The sequence below is a fragment of the Catharus ustulatus genome, chromosome 6 (assembly GCF_009819885.2).
Source record: "Catharus ustulatus isolate bCatUst1 chromosome 6, bCatUst1.pri.v2, whole genome shotgun sequence".
NCBI lineage: Eukaryota > Metazoa > Chordata > Aves > Passeriformes > Turdidae > Catharus > Catharus ustulatus.
In genome coordinates this window covers 45356182-45383630 of record NC_046226.1, presented here as the reverse complement: position 1 = coordinate 45383630, position 27449 = coordinate 45356182, and the positions used below count along the sequence as shown (strand labels likewise).

At 39.8% G+C, this 27449-nt stretch overlaps 1 protein-coding gene and 1 long non-coding RNA gene across 5 annotated transcripts in view; one reads left to right on the top strand and one right to left on the bottom strand.

Annotated features, from left to right (window-relative positions):
- Positions 1 to 22864, top strand: part of LOC116997444 — a 52568-nt gene extending 29704 nt beyond the window's left edge. Inside the window, exon 3 of the long non-coding RNA XR_004418190.1 lies at positions 22555 to 22864. This is a non-coding gene — a long non-coding RNA (uncharacterized LOC116997444). The remainder of the gene's footprint in view (positions 1 to 22554) is intronic.
- Positions 87 to 27442, bottom strand: KMT5B (lysine methyltransferase 5B). 4 transcript variants are annotated; one of them, XM_033062151.2, is made up of 10 exons: positions 26847 to 27442; positions 20154 to 20393; positions 19404 to 19551; positions 10581 to 10746; positions 9245 to 9354; positions 7131 to 7297; positions 6479 to 6498; positions 6179 to 6315; positions 4253 to 4449; positions 87 to 2907 (listed from the first exon to the last, which is right to left on the bottom strand). In XM_033062151.2, exons 2-10 carry the CDS (start codon positions 20305 to 20307, stop codon positions 1442 to 1444), a joined length of 2565 nt encoding a protein of 854 aa, XP_032918042.1. In that variant the 5' UTR covers positions 20308 to 20393; positions 26847 to 27442; the 3' UTR covers positions 87 to 1441. The 4 variants fall into 4 exon arrangements, with proteins under 4 accessions (XP_032918042.1, XP_032918041.1, XP_032918045.1 ...); XM_033062150.2 differs by having other exon boundaries at positions 20154 to 20390; XM_033062154.2 differs by having other exon boundaries at positions 4262 to 4449; positions 20154 to 20390; positions 26847 to 27441.
- Positions 27443 to 27449: the final 7 nt, after the last annotated feature.

Below are 27449 nucleotides of genomic sequence, written 5' to 3'. Positions count from 1 at the left end.
TTATGTCAATTCTGACATTTCAGAACCATTTGAAAGAAATGGCTTAGAAAGTTGATTTATACATACAAACAATCCATTGTGCCCAGAAGTTTCCTAACATTCTTTTATTAAAAACCAAAGAGCCAAAGATCGCCCTGATGCTCTTCATTGTTATAAAGCAGACTCTGAAGTATTAAGTGAACTATGTATGAGCAAAGAACTCCAACTGATGCAGAGTTTAAAACTAGGTTTACAGTTTCCTATTTTATTGGCATGGATGTATTTCTAAACTTAAAAACCCTTCTGGCAAGTTATCTCAATTTCTTATGACAAAATTTCTCACAACACACAAATATTTACAACATATACATATTTTTTCATTCTTTTACAACTGGTTCTTAAAAGACAAACAATTCTTAGGTTACCACAGAACAAAAGCTGTGACTTAGTTGTTTTTAATTTGATAAAACTATCATAAGTTAAAGTGAATAGATTTTTCTTTAAATTCCTTGTAGCATTTTACAAGTGCAACAGAAAAATATGAAGAACCAATTTAGGATAGCTGCAGTTCATTGGATAAATGTTGCCCGTCGTAACCACATTATTTCACAGCAAATTCTTGAAAAAATAAGCACCAATCATTCTTGCAAAGAACAATTTTATCTAAAAGTATTGAAAAGTGTTAAATACAAGGTGTTTAATTTACGTAACAAGCAATAAATACACCATATCCAAACTTTTTTCTGCATACTGCTACCCTTGTACATATAATGTACTAAAAAGTCAGCAAATTGTCAACACCTTTTCATATTTTTTTTCTCTTTTTTTAAAGAAATCAATTTGACTTCCAACCAACGGTTTGCTACTATAACAAAGGCCACAAACAGTACGTCTGGGACAGCATACAGTGTTAAAACTGACAAACTCCAAGGGGAAAAAACCATCTAGCAAATAAATCTGAAAGCTGTAGATCATTGCTGGTGATGTTAACATATACTAGAAAACCTTAATATGCTGCTACTATGATTTTGTAAATTGTTTAGTCAAATAGTGTAAGAGCAAACTAACGCTCCTACTGATCAAAAATAATTCTGTAGCCACACTGTATTCTCATTGTCCTGCATGGAAAGATCTGATGCAATTTCGTAACTTTGCTTGAGCCTTTATTTTACAACAGAGCATTACCTCTAACTCGGAATTGCACATAAGAAGGCTATTAAAAAGTACAATAAAAATCTGCACAAATCAGACTTAAGAAGAGTCAGTATGCTGTACACTTTCTACAATATTACATTGATAGGTGAATAAAGAAGTGCTGCCACTAAGTTTTTCAGAAAGTTCTTTAGTTGAGGAATAATCAAATGGAATTTTTGTTGGAATTTTTTTTTAATTTTTTAATTTTTTTTTTTTTTTTTTTTTTTTTTTTAGAAATGACATCCAGGTCAGTTTAAGACCTATAAGCTTATGCATTGAGCCTTAAAGACTGATCTTCTCTCCTCCTGGAAGAAATATCAATATCTATTGAATCCTTGCCAACAATAAGCCTTAATCTCTTCGCTGGAGGAAGAGGAATAAAGTCATCAAATTCATCATCATAGTCATCTTCCTCTTCATCATCCTCTTCTGATGAAGATTCATCTGCTGTTTCCTCTTCATAGTGACCATAATCATCTACTTCCATTCTTGACTCCAAAAGGGAGAGAGTTTCACTACAACACACACCATTTTCATGAAGGTCCTCTGGGTATGTTCCTCTGTTTTCGTCCTCTCGTTTTAGCTGTATTTTTAATTTTGTTGAACTATTGCCTGATCCTGAGTTAAACCCATTATTTAGCTTTGCTACATATAAATTATTATCTTTTTCATGGTCTTTACTTAATTTTATGCTTATTTTTGAAGAATTCATTCCATCACTCTCTTGATCATTTGCCTTGCTACTGCTATCATGGCGCCTACGAAGAGTCAGTTTAGGGATCCCAGAGCTATTTTCAAGGATAAGTTGTGCATCATACCTCGTGATTCGTCTTTTCTTTTTACTTTTTGCAGTTCTAAAGCTGTCTTTTGCTTTAAAATTGTCAGTTGTTACAGAGCAGCCACCAGAGCCAGGGATACAGTCTTTAAAGCCAACAGGTGTGTCCACCATGTTATTCCTCTCTTCAAGTTCTGAATGAGAACTAATTAAATCTGGTACTTCATCCTTCACAGGTGTATTGTGCATAGTATCAGTTTCCTCTGTTTTTGAAGATGGTTTCACAAGCTTTCCTTGTCGAGATTTCTTTTTTGATGTGCCTGCATCACTTTTCTGGCAGCGACCCTCCCCTTTATGTGATGGTCCATGAGCCACGTTGCCATCGCTTAACACACGAGACTGCTGCTCTGCAATGTCCGATTGTGTTCCAGTCAAGTTACTCTTATAGCTATCCAACGTATTTGGTTCAAGCTTTGTGTCAGAGGTCTCCTTCAAACTCAACCTTGTTCTCATCGACCTCCTCGTGATGTATGTGCAGGGTGCAATGTCACCATGCTCGTAAGCACCTTTCACAGAATTCAGTTTATGTTCTCTCGCTGCATGCCTCGTTAAGCATCCGCTAGAGACTGCAACTTTGACTGGTCCCTCCAATTCTTTATCCTTTTTTATGGGCAAGTTTTTATATAAAACTACTTTAGGCTCCTTGAGAACTAGATTTCCCATTTCAAGCTTTCGAGAAGCATTCTTTTGCTCTGGCCTTTTGCACTGATTTCTCAACTTTATCTTTGAAAGTAAAGGCTTTGCAGGCTTTTTCAGTCTCTTTGGTACCCTGGAATTATTTATATGAGTTAGTTTCGATGAGGTAGAATTTGATGATGCTGGAATTCTTGATATAGACTGTCTGGTTAATGTTCTATTTTTGCTGTTCTTTTTTACGCCAATTGAAGATTTTCTGTTAGCTGAAAAAGAAAAAAACCAGTTTTGTTATGACGCTGCTATATCCTGAATTTCTCACTCCCAAATACTGCAGTTGTTTCGTTTATTTGGGGCACTTAAAAAAAAATCCATGAGACAGGATATAGTAAGGAATGAGAATGCTTAACTTACAACTCAACACATGGAAGGAATTGCCAAACAGGCCACAAGTACATCAACATTTCCAGCTACACTTCCCCTCACTATGCCCAGTATACCAAGCTGTGTTTTTACTGATTTTCTTCTTCTACCAATTAAAAAAAAAGAAGAAATATTTGACATTATCCACAGTTTTTGCTGAGTATTATTCCAGCAAAATCTGAATACCAGCATGATCTAATATTATGTCCATTTTTTTCATGGAGAAGGGGGGAAAAATTCCCCCAAGTACCTACCTTTATCTAATGTAACGGCTTCAGTTTCAGGTGAAACTATTGCCTACTGTGGTAAGCAAAGGAGTTTGCTCAGCAGAGGTACAACTCTAAATACTAGTAATTAGAGACCATAAAAAAATTTGGAGATATTTTTAGGTTTTCTTTTTTTTATTGGTTGGTTAGGTTTTTATGTTTTGTTTCAGTGTTTTGTTTTTTTAGCATCACGGCAGCAAACATGAGACTGATAGAACTGCAGTATTTTACATAGCTCCAGACCTGTTTACCAGCTAAATCAAAGTTTAAATTATTTGTATTTTGCCCATACTGAGGTTGGTGGAGGTGGGGAAGTGGGGAAAGCAAATAAATCATACTCACTACTCCATGGAGAGAAGTCTTGCAGGAAGATTACAAACAAAAATCCCCTCCAATTTCTTCTGAAATCACTAACTGTGCACTTTCACTGCACAAGAGGTGCCTGAACTATCAATTCTGGATATGGAAAGGGAAGAGCTGCCCAATTAAAAAAACCTCTACAGGAAACAGCTATTTGTTTAATAATATCTACTAGGAGTATTTATTTAAAAATTCATTTCCTAAGAATTCAAGCTATGTAAGTTTTTTTTCCTAAACCATACTACTGCCTGTGGTAGTTTACTGTATTCTGAAGTACACAAATCATTGGCAGGACTTTAACTGATATGCTTACAAATATTTGCTTTTGATATTAAAAAAACCCCAAAAAACCGAAAGAAGAACATACCACCTATTGTTCTTCAAACGCTTGTGGAAAAACATGAGTTTGCTGTTTAAATTGCCTTCAGATTCCTGAATAAATTGGTTTTAACAACCAGTATGTGAGAAGCATCTCAGCACTAAGAGAGGAATTCCATCACTGTGAAAGTTTTCCATGTTTTTGTGAAGCCTTTAATGACTCTAAGCTCTTCCCCTTACTTACTTGCATTACCTTTTTCCTGAGTGGTATCTGCATCAGTGTTAGAGCTGACGGACTGGCTATCTGAATTCTTGGTGCTGTCACCCAACTTCTTAAGTCTGTTCAATCGTTTGTCTGTTTCTCTCAGTCCGTATTTACTGTTAATCACAGGAGTAGGTGCTGGCAATCCCACTCTTGATTTAAAAGCACCAGTTCCACGTCTACAAATAAAAGGAGGACACAAGGTATCAGTAAATCTTAACGTGAACTTAGAGCTTTGTTTCATATACAGTAGTTTGGATCCCAGGTGTATCTGGATCAGTGATAACAATAGTCACAGAACTTGTTAACGTTTTGTGGGCTGTTTTGTCTTCTGCCTGTCATCCGGGGTGCCTAAAGCTGGCCAGCAAGAACAGCAGGATCACCTAGGAAGAGTACATGGACATAGGCAGAGAGATACAAATTTTCCTGGTGATGACTTCTGGAGGATTGAAAGAAATTGTACCATACCAAATCCCCACTGGTCCAAACATACCCCACAGTTCCTTAAATCCCAACACTTTATCATTGCAATTTAACACTCTTTACAGGATAGTTAAAAATTGAGACATTTAAATATGATTTATTTTTTTGTGGTGTAAAAAGTGACTGTTGCCTCATTGGTCTTGAAACAAGCAAAAAAATGAGTCCTTACTAACTCCCCCTGAAATAAAATCTTATACAATTAACAGCCTCTACCACAGCTTTCTAACAGAAAAGCAGATTACTGAAGTTAGAATTACCCAAACATCAGCTTAAAAAATGTAACATTTTTATGTACTTAAAACATAAGTTAATGAAAATGTTCAGCTATATAAAACTAGCTGTCCTGAATAAGAAAGTATGCTCATATTACACTGAAATCAATGATCAAAAGAACTTGAGAAAAACCCCACATTGCCCCATGTAACAAGGGAAGAACAATTCTGGTGCTTATTTATTCAACACTTCACAGTCTCTAGGACTGAAATACATTTTTACTAGCAGCTCTCAAGATAAAGTCTGAGATTGCACCCTGCACTTGGAACAACCTACCAACACTGCCTAAGTTTGGAGGTCCATACCAGAGCATTTTCCCTTTAATTTCAAGATTTGTTAGTGACCAAATTAGCCAATAAAAATGAAACTAGGATAGTTAAACTATTCATATGCAGGTGTACTAAGCTATTTCTCAAAATGAACAATATTTTGTCCTTTATAGGGTTTTTCTTCCTGCAGTTAGATCAACCAGAACAGTGAGTTCTGTGCAGCTCCTCCTGGAATTGAGAGTGAAGCTCTCTCAGATGATGCTGAGCCTCTCTGTTCACAGTGAGCAGAAGTTTCAACATCGCAAAAACCAACTGTGGAACTCTTTCACCTAATTTTGTGAAGAAACCAGGTTGGGACAGCACATAAAAAAAAAAAAGTACTGAGCAATGGACAGAGAGAAGCAAATACTGTCCAAACCAGTAGATATTTACAAATACACAAACCCTCAAGTTCTAACAACACTGGATGAAAAATGACTTCGCCCACTCCCAGCAGAAGAAAACTTCAGGCCCACAAATAAACATAAGTAGAATTTGCTTTATCAAGTGCAAAGAACAAAAGTTTGGGATCAGTTCATAGTGGTCTTGTGGAAGCTGTAACTGCTTTTCCTTCCAACTCTGCTTTATTCAGTACAAATATTATTAAGAATCTACACCTCTGTTTTGTTCTGTCTCATTTTAGGCTTATCTCCAGAATGCTGAATCAAAAGATTAAGAGAACACAGTTTTCAGGAATCACCAGGAATCGTTCTGTAGCAACACAGAAAAATCATTACAGCAAATAGGTAGGAAGCAATTATTTTGTGTCCAAATATCTGAGTAGTCATATTAAAGGATTTTCAGTTTCACACAATAGATCATGAATATTTACATCAATCCATACCTTTCACAGGTGTAACATTCGCAGTATTCATTATTTTCTCCAAAAAACCCATCTCCGTAGTAACAAGAGATTTCTTCTCCAGGCTCAATATCTCTCAGAGCTTTCACACATGCTGTATCTCTGCCCGTTGATACAAACTGGAGAAGGAGATGATAGGAAGGGGGAAAAAAGGTTAATCATTAAGGCTGCACAGTATTTGAGTACAAAATAAAAGTAAAACGGGTGGGGGAGGAAAAGTTGGAAGGACAAAGAAATAAAAAGTGGGGTACTTTATTAATTTATTTATAATTTCTTGCTTACCTTACAGTTAGGTCTGCAATCTGAAAAAGGTCCAAAAGATAAAGTCAATTAACTGTGGATAAGACCTGAAACATGAATAGTTGTAGATATCTAAAGTAAGGATTCACTTTGACTTCAATGACTGCAGAATCTCAACTAAATACTGGGAGATAAGTTAGTACTGCACAAAGCCATACATCAAAAGATTCCTGCTTTGCTATAGCTGCTTTTCTGAGCTCTTCCCTATGCTATCATAAATGTCCAGTTTCCTTCCTCTTTAAGGTAAACAGGATCATCACCTTAAATCTTATCTACACCTCTTCTGCCACACAAATGCAACACAATCAGCTAAGCTTCTGGTGCAAAAATTTAATCAGCCATGTTACTGTTGACTGAGTTCACAAAGAATTCAAGGTAACCCACAATATGCTCCACTAATTTAGCTGCCAGTTACAAAGTCTCTTTCAAGGAAGAAGGCACTGCTTCCTAGAGCTTCTCTCAGTTTCACAGCTGAGCAGCTCTGGCTGGGAAAATCCCAGTATGATTTTGTCCCACAGTAATACAGTAGGCCAGATTCAGACATTTTTCTCCAAGCTCCTGTGCTGTTTGGCTCACATACAACACTTCTGAATTTCTTATGCCCTTCAACATGATTCCTATGCTTACTACTCACCATGATTGATAAATGCAGCAGGACCAAGCCACAGTTGTGCACAGTTTTTTCTTGTGGAATACATGACACTGAAGTCATTTTCCCCATGTCTCAGCAGCATGTTTTCTTCCATTTCTGATAGTTCAGCAATACAGCCCACAAGTAATTCTATTTTATCGTTTCGTTTCCTTTAACATAAAAAGAGTAGCAGAAATAAGACCTCATGTGCCAAAATTACAAAATAATTTCACAGAAAGAAAAGCTATTATAGAATCAATTACATCAAATCTGACGTCAGAAACAATTACCACCATTGTTTCTACAATTTCCGGAGACTGCAGGCAAGAAATTGCAAGAGTTGATTACTTCAGCTTCTGCAATTGTTAAAACCAGAAGCAAGATCTTTTCATTTGTATACACTCCCTCCCCATCACTACTTGTGAAATTTTGACTTCCTCCAGCTGCTCTTGCTTCTGTTTCCTAAACCTGTGGCCAGGAAAACCCAGCATAATGAAAATGCTTAGAGCTCCACGGCTTTTCAAATGAAGCCCAGTAATCACTCAATAAAGGCTGGAATTCAAGCAAGATGTTTTCCTCTCTCATGAGTAGTTCTTCAGCATGAAGCTGGTCTTGGAAATAGAGTGAGAAGGGGAAATGACACCTACAAAATCAACAAAACCACAAAGCCTTTGTGTGCAGACAGCCAACATGCCATCATGACTAGAGCAGTGCAGGGGCACTGAATGCAGTGCAGGGGCTCAGCCTAGTAGAAGCAGAGTTTCCATTTTCTTGCATGGGCGTTGCTTCCACTGCTCTTCAGAGTGGCTACACAACATTTTGGCCAGACTACTCTCACAGAGATGAATGTGGAGACACTAAAGGTACATGAAGGACATGAACTAGAAGCGAAGCCTTTTAAGTGCAAATTTCTCATTTGACAGAGAGTGCTGAGAACTCTAGTCATTTTGAGACTCAACAGGTTTCCAAATATCAGCAGGGTAAGACACAGCCCTCCTGTCTTGCTCACTTCTCAGGGTGCTCTAGATTTTGAGCATGAAAAGTTAATCTATTTTCAACACACACACATACAGAGCTTCTACCCCAAAGAATCAGCCAAGGGATAAATTCAAGCAACAACAAAATAAACAAACCCAAAATCAACCAACTAAAAAACACAAAAACCCACTCCCCCCAAAACAAACCCAAACAAAAAGCAAATAAAAAAAACAAACAACAACCCCCCAAAAAACCCCCAACAAACAACCCCCCCCCCCCCCCCCAAACAACATAAACAAAACAAAACAAAAAACCACCCCAAAAAACAAAACAAAACAAAAAAACCCCAATAAGTATTTTTCTGATTGTATCATGATTGTGGAACCTTCAGCATTGGTCATGAGGAGCTGGAAACTGGCTCAGCCAATTTAAAGCTTCCTTTACAACACATGGAGGTTGTGCTGCCACCAGCAGGGTGTCCAGCCACTCAACCCCAGTGTGAACATAACTGCATTTCCTCACCTCAGGTGTGCTGGTACGAAAGGGTACTGCCACAAAGCAAAGCTCATGCAATTGGTGACCACGTTTGAATTAATTTTAAAATCTGAATTAAGCCAGAATCTGCTGGTACTGCCACACACAGGCTTACAATGAAACTCAGATGTGCCAAAATGAGATGAGGAAATACACTGGGGTTCCAGCCTTGTGTTTCCAGGAGAGAATTATCTTGCACAATCAAAATGTGCAAATAACACCCATTTTAAAGAGGCAAAAAACTCACTTCCCCCACAATTATTTGCTGTGTAACAAATATGTCAATGGCACATTTCTCATGGAAGGCTAACAACTCTTGAGTAGAGAAAAACAATTATCTAAAAACTAGATTAAAAAAACCAAGTAAAATGAACACTATATGTATAAACCCAAATATACAAAGGAGTATCTTCCAGAGGCATGGATCCTGTATTAAGTACTTAGCAAAACCAGAGAGAATATTCAATTTGCAATTTAAAATACAAAACTATCTATTTCATTGGTTGCAGATTTAACTCTAAATCACACTAACTCTAAACGTATTTTTATAGATTCTTTCAAATAATTGACAGAAAGAGAATGCAACAGTAAACTGTATTTCTTACCATTCTTTTGTTGCAACAATTTTGGCTCCATTTTGCTCAGAAGAATACCGATTACAAGGCAGTATCTCAAACCCACTGTCAGTTGCAAACATTCGTAAATAAATAAATACCTGCAATGAAAAAACCCAGTACTTGTCTGTTACATGCAAAATGAAAGCAGTGAAGAACTTCTTATATAAATAATGAAAGTGAACTGTAAGAAACCACACACAAAATGGATACTGGAGCAGAATACTGTCTGCTGAAACACATTTCTATATGTTTTGTAATGTTTCTATATGCTTAAGCTATACATATTATGCTGATCTTATTTCTTCACAGTGACTTGCAGGAATCCTCACATACAATGTGATTTTCCAAAGAGTTTAAGAAAATTAAAGGCACCTGGAGTGGCACAAAATTGGTCCAACTAATGAAAATACATAATTTTTTTCTTAAAATCACTGAATAACTGTATTCAAGAAATTTTGTATCTTTAAGAACCACTGAGACCTAATAATCTATAGGAATCCATTTTATTATTAAGTTCTGAAAAAAGATAGTACTTCCACAACAAACCTAGATACTGAATTCAGGGACTGTTGAATAATTTTGTAAATTGAGGTGTGATTGTGTTACTCTAAAAATCACTTTAACAAAGCAGAACTTTTTGTGCTAAGTCTTTATACATTACTAGATTTGGTGCATTTTAAAGTAGGCCAAAATCCTTTTGGTTATACCTGGAAACAAGAGACTCATTCCTGAAGTGCCTTTTTCTGTTAAGTAAACCATACAATGACATTTTTGCTTTGAACTTTGAGAATAAAAAACCTCTATGCTATAAAGGTTAAAATGGATATAAAATGGATTTGGGGCATGGGAAGTGGAGAGGGAATAACAGTCCCACAAGAAAGCCCCTATACCCACAACACCTGGGATATTTTGAGGTAACAAGGCTACCTCTTTTTCCTTTACCTTCCTTTGTCACCCAATTTGATCTACAACAACTATAAGTAAAAAAAACCCGAAAACAAACTCCAACCTCGCTCCCCCTGCCCCCCCCAAAAACAAAAACCCCAACCAAACCACAATACAAACAAATTATGAAGGGGGAAAAAAAGACCCCTTGCTTTCTACACTCTATTAATAAAAGGCAAGGCAAGTTAACAACAACAACAAAAAAGATTGTGTGTCTAGTTAGGCCTTAGAAAACAAAGGAAGTTCTCTTAAAAACCAATAAAACAACATAAAACAAAGCACTTAATTGTTTTACTATTGCTTCATTCTTAAGAAATTTTTTACATTTTCTTTGCCTTTCAATCATCTGAAAAAGCACATTAATTACAAATACACCTACATGTTCCTTGAACAACCTTTCCTGCATTTTGTTCTTGTTAAGAAAATAGTGCCGGGCCCAGTCACCTGACGTCAAGGACTTGAAGGCTTTTTCTAAGTGCTCATCTTTCTTAAAACGTTCAATCACCTCTTTGAGTTCTTCTTGCCTTCCTTTAATAGGTCGAAATCTGAAATTAAAAAATAAAGCTATTCCAGTCCACCATCAGTCATTATCAATTCTTTCTCAGTTACTCACAGCATACAGTTCTTTTGCTACCCATATAAACATTCAACTCTCTGCAGAAAAACACTGACCAACTTTTGCCAAACCCAAAGCCTTTTTATATTGATAAATTCACTGCATGGGTTTATGTGGATTGCAAACTCCACATGTGTATTCATATAAAATACAGCTCTTAATGACAACAAAAGAAGTATCTAAAAATACTAATACACAACAGAGATGCTACAGCTCTGGAAGACTGAGGTTCCACAAATTAGTGCAATCATACGAATTTTTCCCCCCAAACAGGAAATCTTGGGCATGTAAATATGAAAACAAACACATTAGCAGAGAAGTCTGCCTTCTTCACAAAACTTGAGATTTAAGAAAAGCTACCCTTCATATCTTCAGTGGGAAAAAGTAACAGAATAAACCTGCATGACTGCAAGAAGTGGAAGCTGCATTTCTGAGCTGCAAAACCACCAAGAGAAAGCAGCACTTAGTTAAGAGATTTTGCCAAATCCCTGTACATTGCCCTTGCCTGAGCACATACCCGCACACACTCTGCTTTGGGGCAGAGGTGGGGTGTGGGTATTATTAAATGTATGCCACACCCCAGGGGACTCTTCACAAAGACAAAAATTTCCCAGGATCATGAGAAACAGTTTTCTGCAGCTCTTTTTACAACTTGAATGTTTTGCTTACAGAGCATGTGACTAAAGTGCTAAACAAACTATGAGTTTTTGAGGAAATGTGTACGAGTAAGTCCCATTACTTGTTGCTGGAAGTGCATTACTATGTTGATTTTATTTCCTCTTACTTGCTAAATGAAATCTGCATTTCATTACAAAAGTAAACAAGGGGGAAAAATTTTTGAAGTTGAGGGGAGGAAACCTCAATCAATTTCCTCACTGATACCCTGTTTTTTAAATTGTCATTTGAACTGGCTTATTGTCATCTTAGAACACAGAACGTTGCAAGTAATTTCTTTAAACTGATTTGCTTCTTCCATCAAACTTGTGTAAAGGAAACAAAAAAGTGTTACCGCCTGATTTTGTTTCACTTTGTAAAATACTAAGCAGATAATCAGAAATAAGTAACAACCATGAGGACTCAACTTCCTTCCTTAGAAGGAAGACTCTGTATTTATGTTCCTGATACAAGGAAGACAGATCTCCTATGAGTAGAAACACTTTCAGCAGGTTAGCAGTGTTCCATACTACTGCTTTTATAAATCTCTCAGATCTCCAAAAACTTCCTTGTGACATAGTAACTAAGCCTTTTACACCTTTCTGAATCCTGCAAAATTTATCAGCATAAACCTGTGGGCTTTCAGAGGCCATGGCACAGTAAGAAGTTCTGAGCAGACATCAGGTTCAATTCTCTTCTGGGTGGGATACGAATTCGAACAAGACAGCGGGAGTCAGTCAAGAAACAGATGACTGCTTACAACTGTAGCACACACCATGCCACAAAGTTTAAAATCAAGTTCTTTATTAATGAATAAATACACTTGTATCATCATCTCAAAAAGCTAACTACCTAACAAGCTGATGAGTCCTTATCATGCAAGAAAACTCCCCTCAGACTAGAGATGAACAATCACTATTTTTGTTCTGCAGCACACCACAGTCTTCCTCAACTTGCCTGTCACACATCGAATATATCTGCTCTCCCAAAACTAGTAAGACTTTGCCCAGATTTGACAGTCATAAATCACAAGAGCTTCCTCATACATGAAGGGAATTTAAATCATGTAGCCTGAACCAAACCTGACTAGTTTCAGAACAGGTCTTGCACTCACTTTCAATTTCAAGCAGAAACAACTTTCCCAGCAAGGAGCCAACTGCACTTACACCAGGAGTAGAGAGCTCATCAATGCGCACAAATGAAAGGGCAGTATCTTGCTTAGACCTCTATCTGCAAACATTACATGAGGGAAAAACCCATAGGATTTACTGATAAAATTGGTCTTCAGCTATGTCTTATTCTTGCTGGGCTACATGAGGGACTGCCCTCTCTCTTACACTGTATTTTACAGGTTGAAATTCACCATTTTTAATCTAAGTGACCTGCAGGAGCACAGGCGGGTGGAAAAGCCATCACATTTGAAATTGTATTAGTACCTGTGACATCATCATACTTATCACCAAGAAACTTGACTTAGGCTAACTGAAGAAAGCATATCCCAACTGCACCACCAGTGTAGAGAAAAAATACGGACAAAAAGGAGAACAGATGCTAAGCTTAACAGTGGTTCTCAAGACCTACAGAAAAAGAATCAACACCCTACATTTTCTAGCAATTTGAAGTACATCTTACATCCCCAAGTGCTCATATTTTAGGTAATGAGAAAAGATAAACAGGAAGCAAGTATCCACAAGTGCATGGAAAGATGCTGGAAACCAACATTATGTTTGACATTTCACTCCAAGGGTTCCCAAACAGATGAAACAGCACAATACTGTGCACCCCGAGCCCGAGTTAGAGGCTGTTCACAGTTAAACAGCACATGTAAATTGCACTGAGAGCATATGAAGTTTGTAAGCAAATTCAGAATACTACAGTCCAGACTCCTCATGAAAGCTTTAGTTTTTCACGGGTGTATTTCCATATTTACTTTAAAAGGTACCTTCTCATTCAAGAAGAACTGAAGAAGCCAAGAAAGCCTAGAAGTCCAATGTTCCTTAAGAATTTGGGTCTGATGATAGATACTTCACTTCTCCCAGGAGTATAATTAGTTTATTCATTAGTTTTTTGTAATCAAAATGTCAACTGATTTTGAGAAGCAACCTTGCATACTACCATCTTTGTGTTAGAGGGCTTCCACATTTACACATGACATAAAAAAAACCTCAGAAACCTACACATCTGGTGGAAGAGTCTACACAACTCTTTCTGAGCTCCACCATGAAGAGAGCCTGAAAAGGCCCCACAGCTAAATGTGTACATATAAAATGAGCCAAAGAAACTGGCTTTTAAGTATCAGCAAAATAAGAGACTAGTTCAAAGAAGAGACATAGAAAGAGCACAAGGAAACCAACAGAACAAACCAGCCAACCCAGTCTCTGAAAAAAAGGCAGTTAAAATCAGAATTTTTTATCAGACTTCTGGTTTCCTCCTCTGAACAGTTAACTTGATTAAATTCCATCATGGAAACTGAACAAGACACATTGGAATTTGAATCTGCTCACAGGCACAGACTCCTTGAGCCACCCTGCAGCAGCTTCACAGGTTAGGCCTCATGGGACATGAAGCCTGCTGCAAGACAGTCAGGTGTTAGAAGTGAGCCAAGAATAAAAACCTCAGCTATGACAAGTGTCTTGAAAGAAAAAAATATCAGCCCTTTTTCCTGACAACCTGCAGAACAGAAACTTTTCACACTTCCCTAAAAAATATTTATTTTTTCCTAGTCAACAAGATCGGATAAAGCTTACTGCCATTTCAAAATCAGAGAGAAGATGATCTCATCCCCATTAAGGGCAAACTGACATGGTCTCAATAAGGAAGATGTAGGAAAATGGCTTGGGGAAGCAAAGCTCTTTCTCTCTCAAGTTTCTCTTACCTCAGGAGTACTTAAAGACTCTTGGAACTCCAAGATATAAAGCCAAAGGTCAGTGAGATGCTTGCCTATAAAGGAAGTTAAAGGAGAGTTTCTGGTAAGTTCAGAAGCACAGTACCTTGCTCAGTCTCAGTCACTGAGAGCAGTGAGTTTGAACAAAAAGGATAAATTGATCCTGCAAGAGATCCAGTAGGGAACTCCACACAGCATACCAGTGCATGATAAAGAGTTTTACTTCCAACCTTGTTTCTTAGCTTCTGACTAGTGAACATCAAGAAGAGTGAATTTATCAAAACCATATCAACCCATTAGCCTTTTAACAACAGGCACCTTGTCTGGATGATATTTCTATTTAAGTAGCTCTGGAAAACAGCAAGTTTATGTTCATCTAGTACCAGAGATGGAGCACAGAAACTAAAACTGCAAGCCTGTTAAGCACTCAAGAGAGCAGAACAAGAGCTGAAAATTATCATTCAAAATAAGCATAAACAACTTAATTAACATACATTTTGGCTTCCTCCCTGCCCAACCCTGTAGTGTGAGTATTTTTTCCTCAAAGCTAGTTACACAAGTTATGATCAACTTGTTCTGCATTTATTACCAAAAAAACCCTCATGTTCTTTAAAGCCTAAATTTCAAAAGAGGACTTTTAAAGAAGAAAGCAATCCACATTTACTTGAATTTCTTGAACTGACACTAAATACACACCAGTGTGATCAAAACTCCAACACAGTCAAAAAAATAAAGAAAATATTAGAGAAATAAAGAAAATTAAGACACACAATTTCATTCTCCTTCATATGGTTAGCAAATAAGTACTTTTTAAAAATAAGTATGGGGGACACAAGAAACCCCCCAAACCAACATCCTAACACTGTGCTCTAATCCTATTCTGACACTCCACATGGTAAATTTATTTATCAGTTAACATGACTACTGGATGCAAGTCACTCTATGTTTTGAAGATGCAACACTTTTTTGTTGAAGCTTATTTCTAATTTATTAGGAAACTGTAAAAGTAAGGTGGTGGGTGTTGGTTTGAGGGGCAGGGCATGGTTGTTTGGGGTGTTTTTTTGGCTGTGATTAAATCCAAAACATTTAGGAACAGCAGAACAGTTAGTTCCAATGTAATCACCGTATACAGTGAAGGAAGACAACCAGAAGCAAGGCAAAGAACTTTACTGAAATAAGCTATCAGTAAAACTAATCTAGAAAAAACAGAAAAAACATTTTACTCAGAAGTCAGAAATTTGTAAAGCACACAGACACTGAAGTCTGAGGAATGTAAAAGCTCCACTTTGAAACAGGTTATCACTACATAAGAGTTGTGTACCTCTAATGCAGCATCTCCATAGCACCACAACACTGAAGCTGAACTGCATGGCCACATAATCTTATTTAGCAGAACTCACGTCACTTTTTGAGCCCCCAGACCTCACTCAGGGTGAACACTGAACCCTTTAATTATTATAGTGAAATGAGCTAAAGAACACAGAAGAAATTCAGCACAGGCTTATAAATGCAATGATATGGAACTGCTTTGTGCTTTTGGTCTCTGCTGCCTAGTGGTGACTCTACAGGATGAACAGTGATGTATCCTGTCAAGTTCAGTCACTTAAGTCAGTGACTGCCATTGAGGCAGTGTTGAGAAGCAGCTTCCTGTATATCATCCCCATGCTCTTAATTTTTAAAGCTTCCTCCTCCAGACCCATGCAATCAGACAAAGCCATCCACATCACACACCTGTTTGTAACTTCACTAAAAGCAGCAAACACTCTGCAACACATCTGACTTCCTAAACCACGGGCAAATTTAGAGACGCATTGGAAGTGCTCTCAGTATTCCCTAGTGTGGTGCTGGTGCTTTAGGGAACCAGGAACCAACACTGACTGGTAACAGCACCAATATGCTTGGGAGTCTGGCTTAAGGTTAAAAACAGTAACACCTCTGTATGGGAGACAGTAAAAAGAGATTAGCCACTAAGGCATGTGACTTCAAGATTCAGGGCTTAGCCGAGGGAAAAGCACCCAAAAAGAAGAGATGGCAAGACAGGCAAGAACTTACTTGGCATTTTACAAGTGTCAGTTTTAATATCTAGTATTTGTCAACCTTCAACCTTGCAAAATGAATTTTGTTTTTACCACAACAAACAAAGAAAGGCTGATGTAACAGGGTTTGTACAAGAAGCAACAAAACCTCTTAGAACAGCAATACTTGACAAGAACATACTTTCCAAGACATAGGGTTTCTTTTATTAACTGCTAAGCTGCTATTCTGTTGAGACAAGTGCTACAAATTTGATGAAAGACAACTGGGCCTGTAAAAAGAGGGTTGGAAGCTCTGAAAACAACATGCTTTCTCTTGGAAATCCAAGAGGATGAAAAAAAATTACTTTTGAGTAAAGGCACTGAGGATATCTCCGGAGTTACTTGTTATACTGCCCTTCAAATCCCAAGTGACAAGAAAACATTTCAGAGGAACACTGGACAAACACATTAGGTGATTCAGTTGTAAGTTTTAGTCTTCAGCTCTTTAGACATTCCTGACTTGACAGTTTGTAGAGCCAACAGCCCTATTCCCAAGATGGTGGGCGTTCACAAACTACAGGACTTTATTTTTATACACCCAGAAAAAAATCCTCCAAACCAAAACACAAAAACCCAGCAAGAAGAGTAACAGTCATGTTCTTGTCACCACCCTACCATAAGATCATTAACTTATAAAGAAGATGGAAAACAAGAACATTTCAACACCAATCTAGATACTTTACTGTGAGGGGTCTTTTTTTCTTCAATCAATATACTCTGGACAAATCAAATTTACAAATTCTTCAACAGCAAGAATTAAGTAGAAAAAGTGCTTACAGAGAAGACACTCATGCATACAAAAATACAGATCTAGCTTACAGAGGTAAGGGGAAGCAGAACTTCAGTAAGTGATCATCAACTTACAATGGGCTGCAAAAATACAAACCTCTTACGTGTTTCCAACACAGCACAGCAGAATGGTGGCACAGACACTCTCACAGGGCATTGTCAAACAAATCAGAACAAGGGAACAGGAAATCTTTGTTTGCCACCGTAACTGGCTGTTTTATTTTTAAGCACACCTCCATACACAAACTATGTAACTAATACAGCACTGAAGCAGAAGATGCCCAAACAAACTGCAAATCTTTATTTCTACTACATCATAATACTTGGGTACTGGTATGTGGCTTTTCGGAAGCAGTATGGTTTTTTCATACCTGCTTTCCCCCCACCCTCTCTCAAAGCTGTTAAAACAACACTAAGGGCCTCTAGAGCTGTCAGGAACTCTAGAACTCTAGAAAGACTACGGTTTACTAGACGGAAAAAGATAATCTAAGCATGCCAGCTACAGTAACAAGCAGGCTTCATCACTGCACCAAAAAGATAAACAAGAACTATGCCGATACCTGGACTTTTAATTATTACAACACCAGAAGCTTTCTCAATAGGACAATATGACAGAAGCAGAAGGTGGGCATCTGGTAGGAGTTGTAAGCCTCACCTAAGTATTTCCCATAGTGCTCCCAGATTATTAACTATTGTCCTTGAAGACTGCCTCTAACTGCTCTCCAAGTGAGAAAGGAAGAAATATATGATTGCCTTTGTGTAGCCTTTTGGTTCAAAACAGTAATTAAAAAAGTATTGTAGTTGACAAACTATTAACATAAAACATTTATGAAAGTAGCTTCTGCAACTGTTAAACAATGACTACATCATTCCTATAGCAAAAAGCGTAACAACTAACAACCTGTGCATAACCTGCAGACTATCATTCAAGTAACAAAAAGTTCTTTTCAGCATATACTCTTAGCTTGATTAACTGACGAAAATACAAAGACACTTCAAACTGAACTGCAAGAATCTCTGTCTGGACAATGTGGTACTGTAAGCAACAGCAGGGAGGGAGGAGAAACTCCAACATCCTTCTTAAAGGTGGATGTTGCACTCTCTAGCAAGAAGGAATGATCTCTTTGGCTAAGTCTTTACAGTTATCAGGACCACACTGCTGCAATTTCATGTGCAGCTGATAATGTCAGGCTATACCAGCAACTATTTACGTAACAAGACAACATCAATTCATCTAGTAGTCATTTTTGACTCAATCAGTTCCCTGCATACATACATTTGACTTAACTGACACTGTGTGTATGTGACTGTGCTGCACAGGTGAACTGTCCTTTAAAAATAGTCATAGCAACAGTTTGAAGGGCTGAGAGTCTGTTTCCCATAATGTGCTGCCTGCAAACTCCAGCTCTTATTGCACAGTTGTAAGCACACAATTCCTGTCCTCAAGAAACTTATGGTTTTATACATAGTTTCCCCACTGAGCTATCAATACAGATCTTGTATGCAAACATGCTTAAGAGAGACCTGTAGAACACAGTTAACATCAGTAGTACCTTTGTAACAGAGGGAAAAGCAGCAACAGCTAAACCCTGAGACCACACAGAATTCACAGCCAAAGCATTCAGACAGATGTGCAAAAGTACGTGCACCTCTGGTAAGTGTCCAGCTGGCACATTTATTTATCTCATCCATACAGACATGTCTGAGTAGCAATTCCTTCAGCAAGGGTCTGCAAGAACTTCAGATCAAGTAGCACCAACACGAACTGCTCAGGAGCTATACCTTTCTTCTGATGTTTAAAAGGAAGGAAGGAAAAAAAACATCCAGGCACATGGAATAAACAGAAAAGTTACCAAATACTGACTTCTGCCTTTGAAAGATTTCAAATAACTACTGGTTTCAAGCCTTCAATTAGTTAACTGTTTAAGCTAGAAAATGGTGCCTATTACTAACCTGTTCTACAGCACAAATGAGACTAATAGAAAGACCTAAGATGGAGCACTGAGAGAGGCTGCATTTGTAGTGCTGAGTTCCAGAACACATGCAACACCATTTTAAAGGCAGAAGCTACTCACAAATTCACATTCTTTCACTTTCTTAAAACATGCACAAAATTCCACGCGTTTGCTGATTTACGTCAACTAAGAAGATGAATTCTTTTCTAGAAAAATAAAGACAAGTTACCTAGTATTCATTTTGTGTGTCTGAAAACCTAAATAGGGATCAAGAACCAAACTAGTTGCTAGGTCATCATTTTCACAGAGTTCCTTGGCAGACATTCCAGAGGAAGGCACATAACGACTTTGACCCTCAAATCCTGAAGCACCGCTACCTGCAAATAAGAGAGCACAAATTAGATACCATTTAAGGGACATTATAGAGCCCAGTTACATTTGGAGACAGACACACACACAGCCTGAAGGCAAAAATACAGAACAATTGAGGAAGATGATGAAATACCTGGAAAAGCAGAATAAAGGACTTTAGTTGGCATTTAATCCTTCATTCCAGACCAACAGCAAAAATAAGAAACCATATCCCTTAAAACCATTGCAGAATGGCTATTGATGTGACTCGATTAAAAAACGGGGTTTACTTCTGTAAGTGTATTCACTGAAAGCTGGATAAATATTTCAAGTAATGTTATCCACTTCAAATCATACCAGCTGTCACTTAATGCCAATTGTATATTTTATAATTACAACAGTTCAAAATTAATTTAGACCCAGTTATTTTTTACTTATAAACTGATCTGAAGAGATCTATATTCCTGAAGGGAGTTAACATATCCAGAAAATACATATGCAAGTAATGTTTCTGATGTTAACTCCATGCTGACTGCAGATCTCCCTCATGAAATAAGACAAGACAGAAGCCTGGCTTGCAAACTAGGAAGTGCCCCATAGCACTAAGCAGTAGAAAATATGTACATACATCTGCTTGATCTTCTCTCAACTCCATTTTTGCCTGTCTTTGGATTCTCCTTTCCTGCATGCTGCAATTTGGTCTGCGCATGGTCATTAGATGACTTGCTTCCACTTCTCCGGCCATTCACTACCATGTTCTTGGATTCTCCCAGCCACTTCATACCCACAGACAATCTGACTCAGTTGCATTTAGTCACTTTTCAAAAGGCTTGGAGAAGCGGATGAATAAATTCAGTTCCAATTCCTGCTGGAAGTAAAACACAAATACAATTAGAACTTACCGGGAAACTGTTTTCAAGATATAGACTTTAACAAAAAAAAAATAATATCCCAACAACAACAATAATAAAACTGAAACACACCCCCACCAGCACCACCCCCACAAAAGAAAAAGTGGGGAAAGGTAGGAGGAAAGATGGCAATCTGCATTTGCATTATTAAGAAAGGCCATTCATTAGCACTAGTACACGGAACTTCGAACAGGTAAAGTATTGTCCTACAACTTACAATAGCATCTGGCAGCAAGGACAGAATTCCAAAGCTGATGAATTGCTAATGACAGCTCATTTTTAGGAGCTGGCCTATACCCACAGATATACCTGTACAAGCATACATACACATGGATAAACATGCCCAGAGCTACGTGACTCCAGACCACAGTATCTTCAAATACATACCCAATTAAGATTCTATCTCCTAATACATAAAACCCATAACCTGTTGGAAACTCTACAGCAAAGACCATTTTACAAGCATCCTCCAAGAAGTAAACATTGGTAGAATTTAGAAAAACAATGGAAAAAACCCAACCAGAAAATGGACATTTTTTGGAATGAGGTTAGGGGAAAGATGTTAAATCTTTATTCAAAAAACAGAGTTCAAAAATCCCCCACTGATGACCTAGAGGACTCAGGCTACTATTCTTACTGTTCCATACCACAAAACAAACCAGTCACAACACACCTGGTTCAATATGCCAATACTAAGTGGCGTTACAAGTAGAGTTTAAATTTTACAGTACATAAATGTCAAGCAAAGCACATGCTTGTTTTTTGTCTGCAGTCTCAATGTCTTTTGCATAAATAATTACAAAAAAGTTAATAATGTTTTTGCACACAGTTGTGTCGCACTTTGTGTAACTTGCAGAAAAAGATCTGATTTACACAATTGTTTTACAATTGCATTTATGCACTAGTAATTCATTCTCCTGATTTTAATTCACTCTCCTTCCTACTGCTTCCTCACAAAGAAATAAATTGTGCCTTTTCACTTTACTGTAATTATTTTTAAAAAGCAATGCTCTGCTCACAGCTGGTAACAGGCCATTGTAACACACATTTCAGTCTGGTGGAAGAAAGTCACAACAAACTAACAGATGTTGAAATACTGTCTTTCGTAAAAATTCTGCTTCTTATCAGGTAAGAGTAGTAAATGACCCGATTCCTGTTAGACACCTATGTGATCCAGCCACCTAAAGAAATGTTTACAGTCAGATGTAATTAAGTTATTTACAAAGATGCAGAAGATTAAGGCAATTAGGGAAACACAGTAAAGACAAATGTGTTGTATATTAACAGATGCATTGCCTCAAACACCTTACTAGAATATATTGCCCAGAAACTGGCAGGTTTTAGAACCATTCACAAATTGTTACAGAAGGGCAGTAAAGACCATCAACAAAGTGTAACAGAACCACACTGAGCCAAAGCTGGCTCAGGTACTGCATCAATATCAAGAAAAAGAATTGAGATTGTTTTAGTGGACAAAGAATTTTCTTGCTGCCAGTAATAGAAGGCATTTTCTTTAACCTCACAATTAATTCTATTCATTCAACTATAGGCAGACCCAGTCCTTCTTACAAAGTACCTCCAAAACACCCTTGGACAGGCTTTTTTAAATTCACAGAGCTTGCCTGATAACATACATACAAAGTTTATGATAACATACATCTAAAAAAAAACCCACCCAACAAAACCTCAGAAACAACCCCCTTAAACTTCCCTGTTAAGCATCCCGCCTGAACTGCCAGAAGCCCAACTCTGTGAAGATCTGCCACTAACCGACTCTGATGTAAACACTAAATGACAAACCTACGCTCAAACTTCACTTTTCTTACTTCTCAATCTGTTAATTTTACAGGTCTATATACTCTATTTAACCCACATTCTGCCAGGATTTTGTGACATTGGTAATGAAAAGCATTAAACAGAAACTACATTAAAAACCTGCACAAAATTCAGTCCTGGTGTCTTTACACACCACGACTGAACTCCACGCTGTGCTGTGCTACAGCTCAAGGGCAGTACAGGTGAATGAAATTCCCATGCAGTCTGACTGTAGAGGAATCCTGTATTGTATCCAGCAGTCGGGGGCAAGTGCTTACTGTGGTATTTTCTGACAATCACCAGGTACAATAGCCACAGCGGGCTGAAGGAAAGGCGTTCTCTGCACGGAGAAGGAAACGCACCTTTCACAAGGGCCATTTGGGCAGGGTGAGTACTGTCTGTGCTAACAGCTTCTGTTTAACCAATAACAGCAATGACAAGGAGTACCACTGCAAAGGTAAGAAGCAACGTGGCCACAGAATGATACTCAAACCATACTAAACATTAGGAAAAATACTTTGTTTGGCTCCAAAATAGATTGATATAGACATATCAATATAAGTCCTCCTCAAGTAAAATCAGGTCATTTACTGATGCATAGCAAAATTCTGGTGAAAAAGAACCACATTACCGTGCATGCGAACAAGCACTGGAACAGATTGCCCAGAGAGGGTGTGGAGTGTCCCTCACTGGAGATATTCAGGATCCACCTGGACACAATCCTGTGCCTGTGCTCTGGGGTGGCCCCGCATGAGTGGAGAGGTTGGGCCAGAGGACTCACTGAGCTGCCTTCCAGCCTGACCCATACCGTGATTCCTTCTCCCAGTACCCAAAACTGCTTTCCAGACACAACATCAAAAGGCAGAAACAACAGCCAGGATTCCTCTCCCCATCAACATCACAGCTGCTAATATCAACAGAAAACCTGAAAGGGAGCAAGAGATTCACTACTAACCACCGCCACATGGTATTTAATACATCTTCTGATGTGCCTTGTTCTCACTGCTTTCTACATCAGATTCATACTGACAAGTCCTGTAGGAACTGAGGGAGAAAAGGCAGAGATGCACTATATTCTCATTCAAGAAAACATTCAAATATACTTACACCACCACATACTTGGAAACTCTTGCTACAGAGCCCCGCCATCAAAACCTATCACCACACCTGGACCACTCAGGACTTAGGGTTTACCTATAACTTTGAAGTTTACCAGCACAATTAGAGCTTCCAAGGGACCTTTTATATTTCAATATTAATGACCACACTGCTGTTTTAACCCTTCATTAGTAACACCTCTACTCTTTAAATGATACTGCCTTTAGCAATTCTATTATGGTAGTTTAACAGGCACATTTCCTCAAATGCAAACATACAGCTCAACTGCATTTGGTACCACTCACTGAGGTATTTCATTGCAACACTACTCTTAAAAATGAAAACTCAAGTTTCATTTACTTGGTTCTATATTTATTAAACACATTAACATTTTCTGAGCATTATTTGCATGTCAGTAACATTCAGAAGCACCATTCAACAACTGAAACACAAACACTATTAGTACAGACAGGTAATGGACCTCCTTTAAAATAGTTTATGGATTTTTAAAAATTATTTTTAAGAACTCAAACACCTACATTTTGGCTTGCTTTTTTTTTTTTTTTTTTTTTAATACTAGCTGAAAGAAAGTTTTCCTCAACAAGAGAGTGACCCAGAGCAAATATAAGACACAAAAAAACCAAACCAAAAAACTCAGCCTCAGCTCTTCTGGACAAATCAGAGGTAATAACAGAAAAGACAGAGGTTACATTATTTATAGCCCTACAAAAAGTAAGAGACCTTTGAATTTGGGAAGCAGAGCAACTAGTTTTCCTATGGGATCACCAGAATAAAAACAACTGATCAAAATCAAAGCTGAAGGAAAACTTGCACAGCTTTAACGAGCTATTCAAAACAGTCACAAGTTTTACTTTGGTTACCACGTTTGGGATGAACTGGTTCAGTAAAATGGACCCCCAGAAAATGTTTTTGAGTGTTTTTCTCTAGCTAGTTAGAGCCGAGAATACGCTCAGTGCAGAACTGGTCACAGATTAATAGCGGCACGGGGAGGCTGTAACACTGTGTCAAAAGTGACTCAGGTCAGTCCAGACTGTTGCAGAACTGCAGCCCCAGGATGCAGGTTGGGGAGAGTGCACCGGGATCCAAAACTGACCCAGACCCAAACTCCAGTCTCTCACCAATAGCTCAGCCTATACCTTCCCCTTTTCTCTTGTGCAGACACATGATTTTTGTGTATCAATTTGGACACTAATCCAAGCACAGTACAAGCACAGAAGCAATCCAGTACCAGCACAAAATGAGTGTCAGAGACTGAATTAACTTCAGCAGCTCCTGCTCCTTCTCCTCCATCCTGCCATGTTCTCTAATGAGTGCTCTCTCAAGGTGAGGCTGAGCATAGCATCCCAAAGCCTGTGTGATTCCCTCAAGTCACTGCAACAACTCCAGCATTCAGCAGTCACAGAGACAATATAAAAGCTTGCTGCTTCCAGGAGAGGGAGAACCTCCTTCCTCCCACCTGCCAATTCACATGAACATTTTCAACCAATTCCAGCGCTTTGTCAAATTAACTCTGCACAGCTAAGCGACTTACACAGGTTCAGGTTCAGTTCAGGGCAGCCCCATCACAGTTGGATCAATGAAGACTCCAAACCAGTGTAATTCCAGAAGTAGCACTGCTGCCTCCCCACCTGCTTATGCCCACTTCCATTCCATCTTCCCTCTGTGGCAGCAAAATGAATGCAGAGCCAAGTGACCTTGGTCACCAAATCACAGGAGTCACCAGACAAATCTGAACCTGGCTGCTGGAACCATGAGTGGATGTTATGGGGCAGGGGGAGCACACAAAGTCAGGGAAGTGGTCAGGAGTACTTAAGCTGGGACTTCTTTGCATCCTCAAACCGCAGCTCTGTTTTGGCACAGGCGAATCACACCTTACACGTAACAAGCTGACTTGGGCAACTGTCTGTTCCTTTAAAGCATGTGCTGTGTGCAGTGAAGAGCATACTGGGAAGTGTAGTCCTGCAATAGGATAATGCTAACAGAGCAAAAAAAGCGTTCAAGAGCCCTAATCAGTCCTGTTACTGAGTATACAAGGATGCATCATCCCACTCATTCATTTCATATGCAATACATTAAGCAATTGCTTTAAATAAGTCTGAGTTTCCAGTTTGTGAGCTCCAGTAGGTATAAAGCAGTGATGTCTGTCTGTCTGGTCCTAATAAGAAAACAGCCTGATAAAAAACCAGTAACATCCAACTTTTCAACTAAGTAAGCCTTGATTTCTTCCCAGTGTTACTTGCAAGAAAGAAAGTAAAGAACTGAAGAGAAAAGTTTAGTATTAATGAAAACTAAAGCAGCTGCATCCATAGCTAGAGTGGTCAGGTTATGGAAACAAGGCACAGCTCCACAAGAACTTATCCTACAATACATTTTAACCTCATTGAAAAAAACCTGCCAGCATGTATTTATAGCTACACTATTAAACACTGATCAGACTGCCACCTCGTATCACAGAATCAATTAGGTTGGGAAAGACCTCTGAGATCATCGAGTATAATCTGTGACTGAGCACCACCCTTTCAACTAGACCAGGGCACTAATTGCCACGTCCAGTCTTTACTTAAACACCTCCAGAGACGGTGACTCCACCACCTCCCTAAGCAGCCCATTCCAATGTCTAATCACCACTTCTGAGAAGAAACTCCTCCTTGATGGCCAACCTAAACCTCCCCGGCACAACTTAAGACTGTCGTCTTGTCCTGAGACATGCTGCTCTGCACTGAGTTTAAAGCACCAGAAAACTCCGCGAAGTTCTACACTTCAGGTTCTCACAACGGCTGTGACACACCCTGACAAAACACCACGCCCTCTCCCTCTCACTCACCGGTTTTCGCGTTTCCGAAAGCAACGTCTTAAAGGTAACTTCACTTTAAAGTTTCAGATACAGATGTTGGACAAAGACGTGCCTTTTACCCCTTCCCTAACGGCATGTATCTTCCGATGCAAAATCACAAAAAACACTCCAACCGAAACAAAAAACCACATCAAAAGCCCCCAGGGCAATCAGTCTGGCCATTCCATCAAACCGAGGCAAGATCGAGAGGGTCACTAAAAGCATCAAGCCAGATGTGGAACTACTGGACCCGGTCGAAACTCCCGGCCCAGAACGCCAGGGCCGGGCCGGCGGAAAGGGAGCGGGACCGGGTCCGGCCCGGGCGGCGCCGCCCCCGCGCCCGCTGCTGCCCCCTGGCGTTCTCCGCCCGCCGGCGCCGCCGCACGCCCCGGCCCCGCACGGCCCCCACCGCCCCCGGCCCGGGGCCCGGCCCCGCCCGCGGCCGCCCCTCTGCCCGCGGGTCCCCGCTGCGCCCGCCGCTGTCAGCGCCCCGACAGCCGCCCCCGCCCTGCCCGCGGCGGCACCGCACGCTGCCGGACCCCGGGCGCGGTTCCTCACGGTGTCCCCGCGCTCAGGGCGCAGCCCCCTCGCCTCCCCCGCAGCACAGAGCACACACAGACCCTCCCCAGAGACCCAAACTCACCGCCCCGCGCTGGGGTCCCCCGCCGCCGGCGCTGCCCCCGCTGCCACTGGGGGAAAATGAATCATCAAAGGCAAGGGTGCGGGGGGGGGGGGGGAAGGGGGAAGGGAGGAAACCAAAGGGGGAAAGTGAAGATCGAACCAGGGAGGGGCGGAGTGGGAAGGAAAACTAAGGAAGGGGGGAGGAAAAAAAAAAGCGGCGATAGTGATAAAAAATAATTCCGAGTGGGGGGAGGAAAAAAATGGCGGATTAAAATCCAAGATGGCGGCGCCGAGGGGCGAGCGGCGCAGGGGGGAGGCGGCGGGGATAGCCGCCTGGAGATCCCTCCGCCGCGCCCCGCGAGAAAGAGTCCCCCGGGCTCCCCCGCAGAGACCCCGCGGGGTGGCGGCGCGGACCGGCCGCCGCTTCCTCCTCCTTCTCCTCCTTCCCTGCGGGGAGCCCTCGTTCCGCCGCCCTGCCGAGCCAGGCGAGCGCCGCGCTGGCCGCCGCGCCCCGAAGTTTCTTCTTGTTCCTCCCGGCGGAGCCCGCGACCTCCTCGCCCCGTCCGGGGAGACGCCGAGTGCCCCTGCGCTCCCGGCGGCGGAGGGACACCGCGGACACCCGCCG